At 48.2% G+C, this 13,846-nt stretch overlaps 1 protein-coding gene across 1 annotated transcript in view; it reads right to left on the bottom strand.

Annotated features, from left to right (window-relative positions):
• Positions 1-13,446, bottom strand: part of PCSK9 (proprotein convertase subtilisin/kexin type 9) — a 54,472-nt gene extending 41,026 nt beyond the window's left edge. Inside the window, exons 1-2 of the mRNA XM_030206392.1 lie at positions 13,172-13,446; positions 6,426-6,617 (exon numbers count right to left, since the gene is read on the bottom strand). Of these exons, the coding sequence (XP_030062252.1) occupies positions 6,426-6,617; positions 13,172-13,360 (381 nt within the window). The 5' untranslated portion in view covers positions 13,361-13,446. The remainder of the gene's footprint in view (positions 1-6,425; positions 6,618-13,171) is intronic.
• Positions 13,447-13,846: the final 400 nt, after the last annotated feature.

The raw sequence follows: 13,846 nt of genomic DNA, 5'->3' as shown, positions 1-13,846 counted from the left end.
AATTTTGCCCCTCCCTCCCCCCTCTCGGCAGCCCTGACCCCTGGTCACAGCATCCATAAATATGTAGCATTTGTGAAAACAGATGCACTTAGAGTTAGCTTCAGTGAAAATTCCATAGATAATGTGTCCATCACCCTAACAGGCATGCTAAAAGCATCAGTACCCTGGCCAGTTTAATTCCTACCATTTTGGCCTTGGGCTGTTCCAGGGCTGCTGAGAGACTGGGCGGGACCCAAGGCCCTGCTCCCGCCGCCTCGTCCTCCCGAGGTCTCCGCATCGGCAGAGGCGCCACAGTCCCCAGTCTCCACCCACCCCGACAGCCCCCCTTCGTCCGCCACCGGGCCGGGCCCCCTGCATTCAAATCACAGTGCCTCACCTCCGTGTGAAAGCGCAGCAGTGGCAGATCATCTCCCTTTGGGCCTTCCTTCCCTCTGTCCCGCCCTCGCGGAAGTTACATCAGACGAGGGGTGTGACACAGGGAGGGAAGACCCGAAGGGAGGCGATCTGCCGCTTCTGCGCTTTCACACAGAGGTGAGGTGCTGTGATTTGAATGCAGGGGGCCCAGCTCGGTGGTGGACGGTCGACGGATCCGAGGTCGGGTGGGTGAGACCGGGGACTGCAGCGCCAGGCCCCCCTTGGAGGCCTGGGCCCGGGGAATTTTGTCCCCCCCTGCCCCCCCTCTCAGCGGCCCTGGGCTGTTCTTGAGCACTCCATCTGATGGTGGTCGTGTAATAAGGGCAAACAACACAAGGAATCCAGTTCACTACAGGTTTTCATTTCCTTTGTGCCGTGTTCTCACCAGTCATCATACCACAGCATTTTTGTTTTCTGTCTACTCCTGTTACTCTATCCTATCTGTCTATATGCTCTACCTCCACTTACATCATGTGCTATCTATTAAGATGTATTATTATGTATTGTGTTGACATTCTAATTAGCTCCTATGCCATAATATGTACTGTTATTTGAATATTGTCCATTGCCTTTGAAAAGGCAGTAAATAAATCCTAATAATTAAATAAAAGACCAAGCTCATGTCATTTGTAATGTGAGCTGACTCGATTATAGACACTTTCCCCAGGATTCTATACATTGCGCCTTAATTTCTGCACAGAAATCGAAGCGTATTCTATAACAATGCATGTAACTTAATTGGTTAACTAGTTAATTAGCACTGTCAATTGGCTGTTAACAAGCAATTATCTGCGCTAATTGGCATTAAGATTTATGTGCAAAACTCATTAAACATATTCTGTAACATGGTGTGCCTAAATTCTAAGTAACATAGTTGAAATGGGGGCGTGGCCATGGGCGAGTCATGGGCATTTCTAAAATCTATGCACACTATTACAGAATACACCCACTCTGCGCCTAAATTAGGTGTCAGGACTTACGCCAAGTACATGGTGTAAATGGCCCTCAACATTTCGTCATGTAGAGAGGAACTTGGTATATTCTATATACCGTGCAAAAATTTAAGCCTATTCTATAAAATTTAGGTGTGCTTTACAGAATATGCCTAGGCGTATTTTTTCCATGTGGAATTTTCAGGCGCCATATATAGAATCTAGCCCTTTATGGCTAATTTTATAACATTCCTTATTCTATTTCTCAGTTGGTACTTGAGTATTGCTATCCCAACAGTTAGCTTCAGTGAAAATTCCATAGATAATGTGTCAATTGGATAGCAATACTCAAGTACCAACTGAGAAATAGAATAAGGAATTAGATTAAAACCAGTGGTTCCCGTAATTTAGATTGTGTTGAGTAACAATAATTTTATTAAATATATATAGAGGTACTCTTATTTTTATAAGCTATGACAGTCGTGGTGGCAAACGCAAAACCCACTAATTATGCGTTGAGGAAAAGGCCTCGAGAAACCCCGTGACTTCAAAGATCACTCGGGGTTGGGCTTTCTCATCATAGGCCAGAAAAACCTCATTGACCTACTTTCAACAAGCTATACACTTATAACTTGTAACTTTAAGTACACTTAACTTAGCTTTGTTGAGGCCTTTTCCTCAACGCATAATTAGTGGGTTTTGCGTTTGCCACCACGACTGTCATAGCTTATAAAAATAAGAGTACCTTTATATATATTTACTTTAATCTGAATGTTTAAGGTTCTCACCTTGTGTTATTTGTAACAATAATTTTATAACATGTCATATAGGGGCCTTTTTACTAATCTGTGTTTACCGCAGCAAAAACAGGCTTACCGTGAGGCATACTCAGGGATCCCATGGTAATATCCCCATGTGCGTGCACTACCCACATGCTAAAAAATAAACTTTATTTTGTAGCACTGGGGGTGAAGAGTAGGCGTACTCTGCAGTAATTGGTTAGCACATGGTGATTGCCACTAACTAATTAGCATGTGGTTAGTGCACGAGCCCTTACTACATACAAAATAGGTGGTGGAAGGGGCTCACATACTAAGGTCACGCGCTAATGGGAAAGTTAGCGCTTGGCCATTAATTGAAAAAAATAGGAAATTCAGCCATTTTACTCATGCATAAAAATGGCATTAGAACGCAGGAATGACCCACGTAAGCATGCGCCAAGGCCACTTTTTACCACAGTTGGGTAAAAGGGCCCCACAGTTAGTAGGTATCTATTCGGAGAGTATTGCATAAAGACATATAGGCACCTATGCGTTTATTTTTTTTTAAAAACAGCAAAAAAACTTGCTGCAATTGTTCCTGTCATGTGGCCAGCTCGGGAGCAAGTGCAAATGTCCATGGCTGAAGTTACATAAGAATAGAAATACTGGGTCAGACCAATGGTCCATCTAGCCCAGTATCCTGCTTCCAACTGTGGCCAAGCCAGGTCACAAGTACCTGGCAGAAACCCAAATAGCAGCAACATTCCGGAATTCCAAAGAGCAGCAACATTCCATTCAGAATCTCAAATAGCAGCAACATTCCAGAATTCCAAAGAGCAGCAACATTCCATTCAGAATCTCAAATAGCAGCAACATTCCATGCTACCAATCCCAGGCCAAGCAGTGGCTTTCCCCGTGTCCATCTCAATAACAGCCTATGGACTTTTCCTCCAGGAACTTTAAACCCAGATACACTAGCTGCTGTTACCACATCCTCTGACAATGAATTCCAGAGCTTAACTATTTCTTGAGTGAAAAAATACTCCCTCCTATTTGTTTTAAAAGTATTTCCACGTCATTCAATTGTGAACATAAGAACATAAAAGTAGCCATACTGGGTCAGACTTATCTAGCCCAGCATCCTGTTTTCCAAGCAGTGGCCAAGCCAGGTCACAAGTCCCTGGCAGAAACCCAACTCATGGCAACACTCCATACTACAAATCCCAGGGCAAACAGTTGCTTCCCATGTCTGTCTCAATAGCACACTATGGATTTTCCTCCCCTTATCTATGTACTTTTGAAAAGTAAAAAATCAATTCATTTTTACCAGTTCTTTATTTTGTGTAGACCTCAATCATATCCCTCCTCACCCATCTTTTTTACAAGCTGAAGAGCCCTAACCTCTTTAACCTTTCCTCATAAGGAAGGAGTTTTATCTCCTGTATCATTTCGGTCACTGTTCTTTGAACTTTTCTAATTCCACTATATCTTTTTTAAGATACAGCAACCCGAATTTCACATCATGGAGCGATACAGAGGCATTATAATATTCTTGGTCTTATTTTCTACCCCTCTCCTAATAATTCCTAGCACCCTGTTTGCTTTTTTGGCTGCAGCCACACACTGGGAAGAAGATTTCAGCATATATCCTCCTATATAATAAAACGCACCTCCAACATTCTGAAGCTGACTGCATGGCTGAGGCATTCCTGCTCTCTGTATCCATCTCCTGAATTGACATCACGTACTTCCGGGTTCATCACAAGCAGAAGTGACCAACCACACGAGGTTTCTCGGCTTCGGAATGTTGGAGGTGCATTCTATTAAATCGGATTGGTCAGTTCCTTGAAGCACAGCCAGAGCTCAGCGTCCTGCACAGTAACGCTCAGACACCAGAGAGAGAGAGGGGGGGGGGGGGGCCTGACACCAGAGAGAGGGAGGGAGGGGGGCCTGACACCAGAAAGGGGGGGGGGGGAAGGTATCTCTGTCACACACACATTCTCTCTGTCACACACTCTCTCTCTCTCACAGTCAATGTCTCTCACACACTCTATGTCTCACACTGTATCACATTCATTCTCTAAGTGTCACAGTCACTCACACACTCTCTTGGTCTCATACACTCAGTCTCACAGAGAGTCTATGTCTCATACTCTCTCTCTCTCTCTCTCACACACACTGTATCTGTGAAACACACACTCTCTTTCTCACACTGTGTCTCACATACGCACTTGCACACACTCTCATTCTCACACACACACACACTCTCTCTCTGACACACACACACATTCACTCTCTCTCTCACACACAGTCACTCTCACATGCACTCTCTCAAACATACACACTCCGAGGAAAACCTTGCTAGCGCCCGTTTCATTTGTGTCAGAAATGGGCCTTTTTTACTAGTTGTCCATATGACACCAAGGTCTTTTTCTTGGGTGCTGACTCCTAAGGTAGATCCTAGCATCAAATAAGTGTGATATATATTACAGTATTCTTTCCAATGTGCATCACTTTGCATTTGTCCATATTAAATCTCATCTGCCATGTGGATGCCCATCCTTCCAACTTCATAAGGTCTTCCTACAATTTTTCACAATCTGCAAGCATTTTAACAACTTCAAAGCAGGTATGTAGGTGCGTGTTTTATAACCTGTGTGTGAAGTTCATGAATCTACCTGTGCTCCCCCCCAGACATGCCTACAAACAGGCCACATACAAAAGTGTGCCTACTCGTCACAGTGCGTGGGGTAATTTTATAAGAAGTTCTTCATGCACGTTACAATGGCGATCGCCCCCCTCTTTAGGGGTAATTCTGTCAGGAATTTGCATATAGGACAACATCTTCCACAATCTTCAAAATCACCCAAGATGTATGTATGTAAAGAAGGGGGCAGAAACCTGAGCCTACTTTTATATATTATCCTCGGATCCTAGATATGGCGCCCCAATTTGGGTAGCACTGTTGGGATGTGCATGCAAATTAGCTCTTAACCATCAATTAATTTGATGCCAACATCCAATTATTCATGCTAATTGACACGCAATTAAAATCTGTGTGCGCATCTAGCTGCACATTATTCTACAAGGCAGGGCACCTAACTCCCGTAGTACATATTTCAAAAGGGGCGTGGCCACGGGAGGGGCACGAGTATGTTGGGTATTCCACAAAGTTACGAGCTTAGTTATAGAATACTGGGTCAGCGTGCCAAACTTGGGTGCCAGCATTTTATACCAGGTTTCGGCAGACATAAGGGTGGGACTTGGCACTGCACACTATTCTATAAAGGGTGTACGCCCAGTGGCGGCCATACCATTAAGCCAATTGAGGCGGGGGCCTCAGGCAGCACTCTCCAGGAGTGGCACTCTCCCCTTCCTTCCTCAACCCTCTTCTCCATGTTTACCTTATTTTTTCTTTTCCAAAAGGTGGCAGCAGTAGCGATTCCCCACAGGCTACCCTGCCCTCTTCGCTTCTACTGTGTACCACCTCTGAGGAAACAGGAATTTACATACAAGAAGTGAGTCGCAGTAGATCCCTCCTCCTACAACTTTGAGGTCGGCCGCTGGGGGGGGGAGAGGGGCAGGGCCACTGCTAGGCCACTAGGAATGGTCTTTGGAATGGGGGCTGGGATGGCAGGGTCCCACTGGACCACCAGGGTTAAAGTCCTTTGGGGGATGGGGGTCCCACTGGATCTCCAGGTTTAAATGTTATTTTTTTTTGGGGGGGGGGGGGGTCAGGAGCCTGGGGTCCACTGGACTTCCAGGTCCTCACATCTTTGAGGGGTGGGGGGGGGTTTCCTCTGGAACCTACCAGATTTAAATGTTATTTCGGGGAGGGTGGGGTCTGGGGTCCACCAGGCCTTCATATCCTTGGGAGGGCCTGGAAGCATGAAAATGCAAGCTAAAAAAGGGTCTTCCCATTGCCTCCCCAATGTCCTGGCAAACCCTAATGCCAACTCTGAGCTGGAGTGGGGCTTGCCATGGGAGCAGTGCCCCTTGTTTGATGCATTGCCCTCTGAGCATTGGGGAGGAATATTAATGGCCCTGTTTAGCATGCATTTGCATGCTATTAGCATTCAGAGGCGGCGAGCTCTTTATTTCACGCATTCACACGGCTCCTGAACATTTTGCAGTAGCAAATGCAAGCGCTAGTGCAGCACTAATGGCTTCTAGCGCCGCTGTCGCTTCTCAGCATCTGGGCCTCAGTCTCTAGGGTGGAAGTTTGGTGGTGGGGGAGGTGATTTGCTGGGAATCTTGTGGCTCTCTATGCTGGAGACTGCAAGTTGCAGGAAAAGTGATTATGGCGAATGCCTCTTACCATATCCAACATATCGCTACTCATCTTCACTACGAAGCCACGGAAGAGCTCGTGGAAGACATACAGAATCTTGGTCAGGTAGCCGTGCTTTGCAGCTCTCGCTTGCAGTCTGTGGATGGTCCGTTCCGTCTGGGATTTGTGAGCTTGCTCTTTCAGTACCACTATGTACTGCCCTGATAATCTCCAGGCATCCTAAATTCAGACAAGAGAAAGCGTATTTATAAACTTCAATTGCCCCAGCAGATGAGCCATGCTGTTTATTAAGTAAAGTGTCATGGAATTAATGATGAAACAGACTTTGTCATCCTATATATAATCTCTCTCGCCTCCAACGTTCTAATGTGCCTGGGGACCATGCCTTCCCTCAGAGGTGGTCTGCTAGGTGTCAGTGACAGCTGATTCCAAAGCAAAGGGAGGAGTAGGGAAATAGGCGAAGCGTGTTTACCCTACTCCTCCACCTGCCTGGGAATTCAGCTTGTCAGTAGCGCCGCTCCCTGCCACTTCATAGCAAGTGGCAGGGAGCGGGGCAACAACAGACCCCCCAGCCGATCACCAACCCGCCCCCCCCACCCGACGCGCATGAACACCCGCTTGTCCCCTCAAGGCACCTCCACACGAGTTCCACAGCTCCACCCTCCTCTGATTAAACAAACCACCCCCCCGCGACCCTGTCGACCCCCCCTTTCCCGCGAACAAAAAAAAAAAAACAACATCCCATGGCCGCCGTCCCAGATACCTGTGCTGACGGGGGACCCCAACCCCCGTCAGCCAAAGTCCTGTGCTGGCCTTTGCGGCGTTGCTTCTTCAATGATCTTCAGTTCAAGTTCCTCTGCGTCCATCTGACGTCAGAAGAACACAGAGGAACTTCAAACAGAAGATCATGAGAAGCAGCGCCGCGGCAGGAAGGCCAGCACAGGACTTCAGCTGACAGGGGTTGGGGCACCCTGTCAGCACAGGTCATCCACGGCGGCGGGAGACGGTTTTCGCCGAGAATGGTGGGGGGGGGGGTGGGGGGTCGACAGGTCGCGGAAGGGAGGTACAGGGGTCCATAACGTGGAGTGGGGGTGGAAAACGGAGGGACGGCAGAGTCTGGAACAACGAGAGAAGGTGGGGGATGGCCTGCTAGCACCCGTTTTCTTCCCCTTAAGAAAGGGCATTTTTTACCTAGTTTAAAATATTTATCTCATGCTTCCCTAAGGAGAACAAAGAAATTAAAGAAACAACATTCCAAATTCTCAGTAACGGACAGATAAAACTAATAATGAATAGATCATCTCAAAACATTAATTAATCTATGTTTTATTCTCCTTAAGAGCTTTCATGTGTGCGTGTGTGTTTATACACAGGAACGATTCAAGAGAAGTAAACTTAAGCATGATCATGGACTATGGCTTACAGCAAACAGAGAAGAAATGGTAAAACGGATCAATGCAGATTACACAGCACAAGACCAGAAATGGTTACACAGGTCATTGCTGGGTATGACGTGCGTTTTTACACAGAAAGACACAATAAGGAAGAATGACTTATCCACTGGAAACAATAAAACTATAACCGGAAAAACAGTGAGATCACGACCTGACAGAATAGCAGAGAAAGCGACTACACTGTTCTACAAAAGTTAATCAATAAAAACAAAAAACATAAAGACATAAAAATAGCTATACTGGGTCAGACCAATGGTCCATCTAGCCCAATATCCTGCTTCCAACAGCGGCCAAGCCAGGTCACAAGTACCTAGTGGCATAGGAGCCAACTTTTCCAAATTATTGGGGGTGCTAAGCCCAATGGAAATAACCCCTCCCTGGACACATACAAGGAATTTTCTCAATATTGGGGGTGCTCAAGCACCCACAGAGTCGGCTCCAATGCCTAGTGGAATAGCAACATTCCATGTAGAATCTCAAATAGTAGCAACAGAATCTCCAATAGTAGCAACATTCCATGTAGAATCTCAAATAGGGGAAATGGAACCTCGAATTCACCACTAAACCTTCTCCTCCTCATCATCCTATAACCCACTCTCTCAACCAACCAACCCTGGCCTCCTTCTCCTCTTTTCCTGATATCACCGAAGAGGAAACTGCCCATCTTCTCTCCTCCTCGAAATGCACCACCTGTTCCTCAGACCCCATCCCCACCAACTTACTTAATACCATCTCTCCTACTATCACCCCCAACATCTGTCATATCCTCAACCTCTCTCTCTCCACTGCAATGTCCTGACACCTTCAAGCATGCTGTAGTCACACCACTCCTCAAAAAACCATCACTTGACCCTACCTGTCTCTCCAACTACCGCCCCATTTCCCTCCTACCCTTCCTCTCCAAATTACTTGAACCAGCCGTTGCCTTGATTTTCTCTCCTCTCATGCCATCCTCGATCCGCTTCAATCTGGCTTTCGCCCACTACACTCGACAGAAACGGCACTATCTAAAGTCTGCAATGACCTGTTCCTCGCCAAATCCAAAGGTCATTACTCCGTCCTCATCCTCCTCGACCTATCCGCCGCTTTGACACTGTCAATCACAACCTACTTCTCAACACACGGTCCTCTTTTGGGTTCCAGGGCTCCGTCCTCTCCTGGTTCTCCTCTTATCTCTCCCATCGTACCTTCAGAGTTCACTCTCATGGTTCGTCCTCCCACCCCCATCCCACTCTCTGTTGGAGTCCCTCAGGGATCTGTCCTTGGACCCCTTCTTTTTTCAATCTACACCTCTTCCCTGGGCTCCCTGATCTCATCTCATGGCTTCCACTATCATCTGTATGCTGACGACACCCAGCTTTATCTCTCCACACCAGACATCACTGCGGAAACCCAGGCCAAAGTATCGGCCTGCTTATCCGACATTGCTGCTGGATGTCCAACCGCACACTGAAACTGAACATGGCCAAGACCGAACGTCTTGTCTTCCCACCCAAACCCACTTCTCCTCTTCCTTCACTCTCTATCTCAGTTGATAACACCCTCATCGTCCCCGTCTCATCTGCCCGCAACCTCGGTGTCATCTTCGACTCCTCCCTCTCCTTCCCTGCGCATATCCAGCAGATAGCCAAGACCTGTCGCTTCTTCCTCTATAACATTAGCAAAATTCGCCCTTTCCTCTCTGAGCACACCACCCGAACTCTCATCCACTCTCTCATTACCTCTCGCCTTGACTACTGCAACCTACTCCTCACTGGTATCCCACTTAGTCATCTATCCCCCCTTCAGTCCATTCAGAAACTCTGCTGCACGTCTTATCTTCCGCCTGGACTGATATACTCATATCACCCATCTCCTCAAGTCACTTCACTGGCTTCCAATCAGGTACCGCATACAGTTCAAGCTTTTACTACTAACCTACAAATGCACTCGATCTGCAGCCCTCCTTACCTCTCAACCTCATCCCCTTACGTTCCTACCCGTAACCTCCGCTCTCAAGACAAATCCCTCCTTTCAGTACCCTTCTCCACCACCGCCAACTCCAGGCTCCGCCCTTTCTGCCTCGCCTCACCCCATGCGTGGAACAAACTCCCTGAGCCCATATGCCGGCCCCCTCCCTGCCTATCTTCAAATCATTGCTCAAAACCCACCTCTTCAATGTCGCCTTCGGCACCTAACCACTACACTTCTACTCAGGAAATCTAGACTGCCCCAACTTGACATTTCGTCCTTTAGATTGTAAGCTCCTTTGAGCATGGACCGTCCTTCCTTGTTAATTTGTACAGCGCTGCGTAACCCTAGTAGCGCTCTAGAAATGTTAAGTAGTAGTAGTAGACTTGACATACCACCTTTCTGAGGTTTTTGCAACTACATTCAAAGCGGTTTACATATATTCAGGTACTTATTTTGTACCAGGGGCAATGGAGGGTTAAGTGACTTGCCCAGAGTCACAAGGAGCTGCAGTGGGAATCGAACTCAGTTCCCCAGGATCAAAGTCCACTGCACTAACCACTAGGCTACTCCTCCATAAGGACAGAGCCTGGCGGAAGTGTACAGTCTATATGTCCCAGAAACTCCAAAGAAAGGCCATGATCAAGTGCATAATATCAGATTCAATGTTGATTTAATCTACAATTGATAATGAATGTGACTGTTGGGTAGTCTGGATGGACCATTCAGGTCTTTATCTGCTGTCACTTACTATGTTACTATAAACGAGGTTCTACAAAATCTAAAAAAAATTAAAACAAAACTGAAACAATAGGCGACATGAGGAGCACAATATAAGACAACCAGTAGACAAATGAAAAACAGAACACAAAAGGAGGGGTAAAGGTGAAATAAGCTTGAAGAATACAACTAGTTTAGGACTGGCCCTGGTTTAATCGCTACCTGACCTGACAAGGTCTCTGATAGTTCCATTGGTATTTCGAAAGGCAGAGTATTGTGACCTCCACAAACTCATCTGATGCAAGTGAATTTTGTTTGGGACACTTTACTCATTCTGAGTGGACAACCCATTCGTGAAAATGAAACAGTGAAAGTGTGGACAACCCATTCGTGAAAATGAAACAGTGAAAGTGTGGACAACCCATTCGTGAAAATGAAACAGTGAAAGTAACTTGTAACCTCAAAGATTTACTGGGAAGGCTGCAGTTCGAGAGTAGAGGGCACTGTGAGCCTTTCAAACCGTAATTATAGTCTATGCAACTGTGGATATAAGTAGGTCTGGGAATATCAGCCAGGATAACGCTAATCCCATGAGTAAGGCGGTGTGGTTACACTTAGCCCTTTCACACTGCCACTGGAACAGTGGTTCCCAAACCTGGTCCTGGAGGCACCCCAGCCAGTCAGGTTTTCAGGATACCCACAATGAATATTCATGAGAGAGATTTGCATGCTCTGCCTCCACTGCATGCAAATCTCTCTTATGAATAATCATTGTGGATATCCTGAAAAGTGTGACTGGCTGGGGTGCCTCCAGGACCAGGTTTGGGAACCACTGCACTGCAGTGGCGTTCTGAGGGGCGCTGACACCCGGGGCGGATCGCTGATGCGCCCCCCCCCCCCCGTGCAGCGTGACCCCCCCCCCCCGGTGAAGGGACACCCCCACCCCGGTGAAAGAACCCCCCTCCCCCGGGTGCACGCTGCTGGGGGGGTGCCGCGTGCCGGTCAGTGTCATTGGTTCCATGCTCCCTCTGCCCCGGAACAACTTGTTCCGGGGCAGAGGGAGCATGGAAACCAACGACGCTGACCGGCACGCGGCACCCCCCCAGCGGTGTGCACCTGGGGCGGACCGCCCCCACCCCCTTGGTACGCCACTGCTGCACTGGCAGGTATTTTAGGGTTCACGCCATGACTTTTCTAGCAATGCCTTGCTCTGGTCTCCTCATTCTGTCTGAACCTAAGGAACCCTTAACTCCTGAAAGCTCCTCAAGAAATGAATATTAGTTCAGTGACAGGTATGTGTGTGTTCACCTTTATTTCTGAAACAAACTCTTCAGCAGCCACAATGCAAAAGGTAACTGTCCTTATCTTTGACGCTGCGTTTGAAAGGTGGCAGAGATTAGGAGGGAAAAAAAAGCTGACCATGTTCAACCTCTCCCTGCCCCATGCGTCCAGGTCGTGTGGGGGTATCTCTCTCCATTTCCTGAGCACAGGTCAAAGACCTGATCACATATTTACTAGAGCAAAAACCGAAGCCAGGTTAAACCAGCCACAACCAGTGTGCTTTCTCCCAAATCAAAACACAAAGTTATAACCAGGAACTCTCCAGCGACAGTATTGGGAAGCAGGGGTGTAGCCAAACCTTGGCGAGAGGGGGGGTCCAGAGCCCGAGATGAGGGGGCACATTATAGCCTCCCCGCCACTTTCAACCCCCCATGCCATCGCCCTCCCCCCTCCACCGACCCTCCCCCCCACCGCCAGGTACCTTTGATAGTGGGGGTCTCCAACCCCAGCCAGCTGAAGTCCTCTTCAGCACCAGTCTCCGGTGCGTTCACTGATCTGTTTCTGTGAGTCTTGACTCCTGATGTCCTGCAGACGTCAGGACTCACAGAAACAGATCCGCGAACGCGCCTGAGACCGGCGCTGAAGAAGACTTTGGCTGGTGGGGGTTGGGGACCCCCGCCAGCAATGGTACCTGGTGGCGGGAGTCGAAAGTGGCGGGGGAGGGTCGGCGGCAGGGGGTTGAAAGTAGAGGGGGCCAGAGCTAAATCTTTGGGGACCCACGCCCCCGTGGCCCCATCTAGCTACGCCCCTGCATTGCCTTTTCATCTTATTAAACATATGCAGCACTCACGTTTTTAGTGCGCGCTAGAGACGCCCATAGGAATGCATGGGTGTCTCTAATTTTAGCGCACACTAAAAACATGAGCACGCCATAGTAAAAGACCCCCATAATGAGGGAGCAGCAGCGGTTTGGGTGGCGGTGGGAGGGCGTTCAGGATTTACTGCGGCACTCCAGCGAGTTTGAAATAGGAAATTGGGATTCTTTGCTCCAAATATTGTCTTCTTTTCTGGGAATAAAAGAGAAAATAATATTTGGACCAGGAGAGAGTAACAGCACATTCCCTGAGTGCAGGTTCGGTTTTAAACAGGAATACAGGGCACTGGACCATCCGGGGTGGCTTCTATGAATAAATTCCTCCAAGCAGAAGATTCATCGAATGAAATCAAAAACGTATTGCAATCTGCTTTCCTTCAAAAGCTCAGGGTGGGCTACTGAACAAAACATACAAACTAAAAACATGTTCCAAAGCATGCAAGCTCAATTTGGAAGCCAATTCGTCTGGTTCTCCTCTCCTGCCTGTGGCTCACCTTGTTGGTCCAGTAGAAGACAGCGGGAGGCCTCTCTCTGCCCCCATCGCTGGGGGGCTCCTCTTCCAGGGAGAAAAAGACGATCTCCTCAAACTCATCATCCTCCAAGGAGACGGCAGAGGAGTCGAGGCAGGCTGGCAACAGCGCGCACAGCACCACCACCACCAGCAGCAGCGGGCGATTTCCCATCCTGCTCGTAAAGCCAGAGCGCCGGAGCTGGGGATAGAGCAGGCAGGGGACAGCGAGCGCTTCAGCCCCACTTTCCCTTCCGCTACACCCTCTAGTCTACACGTGCTGTAATAAGTCTGTGGGCGGGGAACTGAGCCGCCCACCCGCAGCAGCCCGATCACGCCACCGCTCTGCATCAGACCATCCCGGCCCGGATCAGGTTTCCGTTTCTCCCCTCCCAGCATCAGCCGGCCCCAGACATCTGCACAAACTGCCTTTCCAAGCTAACCCCCACCCCCGATCCAGAAAGGGGAGTCAGGAGGAGGGCCAATGCTAGATCTCCTTTGAGCAGGGACTGTCCTTCTATGTTAAATTGTACAGCGCTGCGTAACCCTAGTAGCGCTTTAGAAATGTCAAGTAGTAGTAGTAGATTTCTGACAGCCTCATCCTGCAGCACTGATTTCAAAATGAGTACAAGTACCACACTTCCCAGTAATTTGGGAGGGA

The sequence above is a fragment of the Microcaecilia unicolor genome, chromosome 6 (assembly GCF_901765095.1).
Source record: "Microcaecilia unicolor chromosome 6, aMicUni1.1, whole genome shotgun sequence".
Lineage (NCBI taxonomy): Eukaryota > Metazoa > Chordata > Amphibia > Gymnophiona > Siphonopidae > Microcaecilia > Microcaecilia unicolor.
This window is presented reverse-complemented; position numbering and strand designations above follow the sequence as displayed.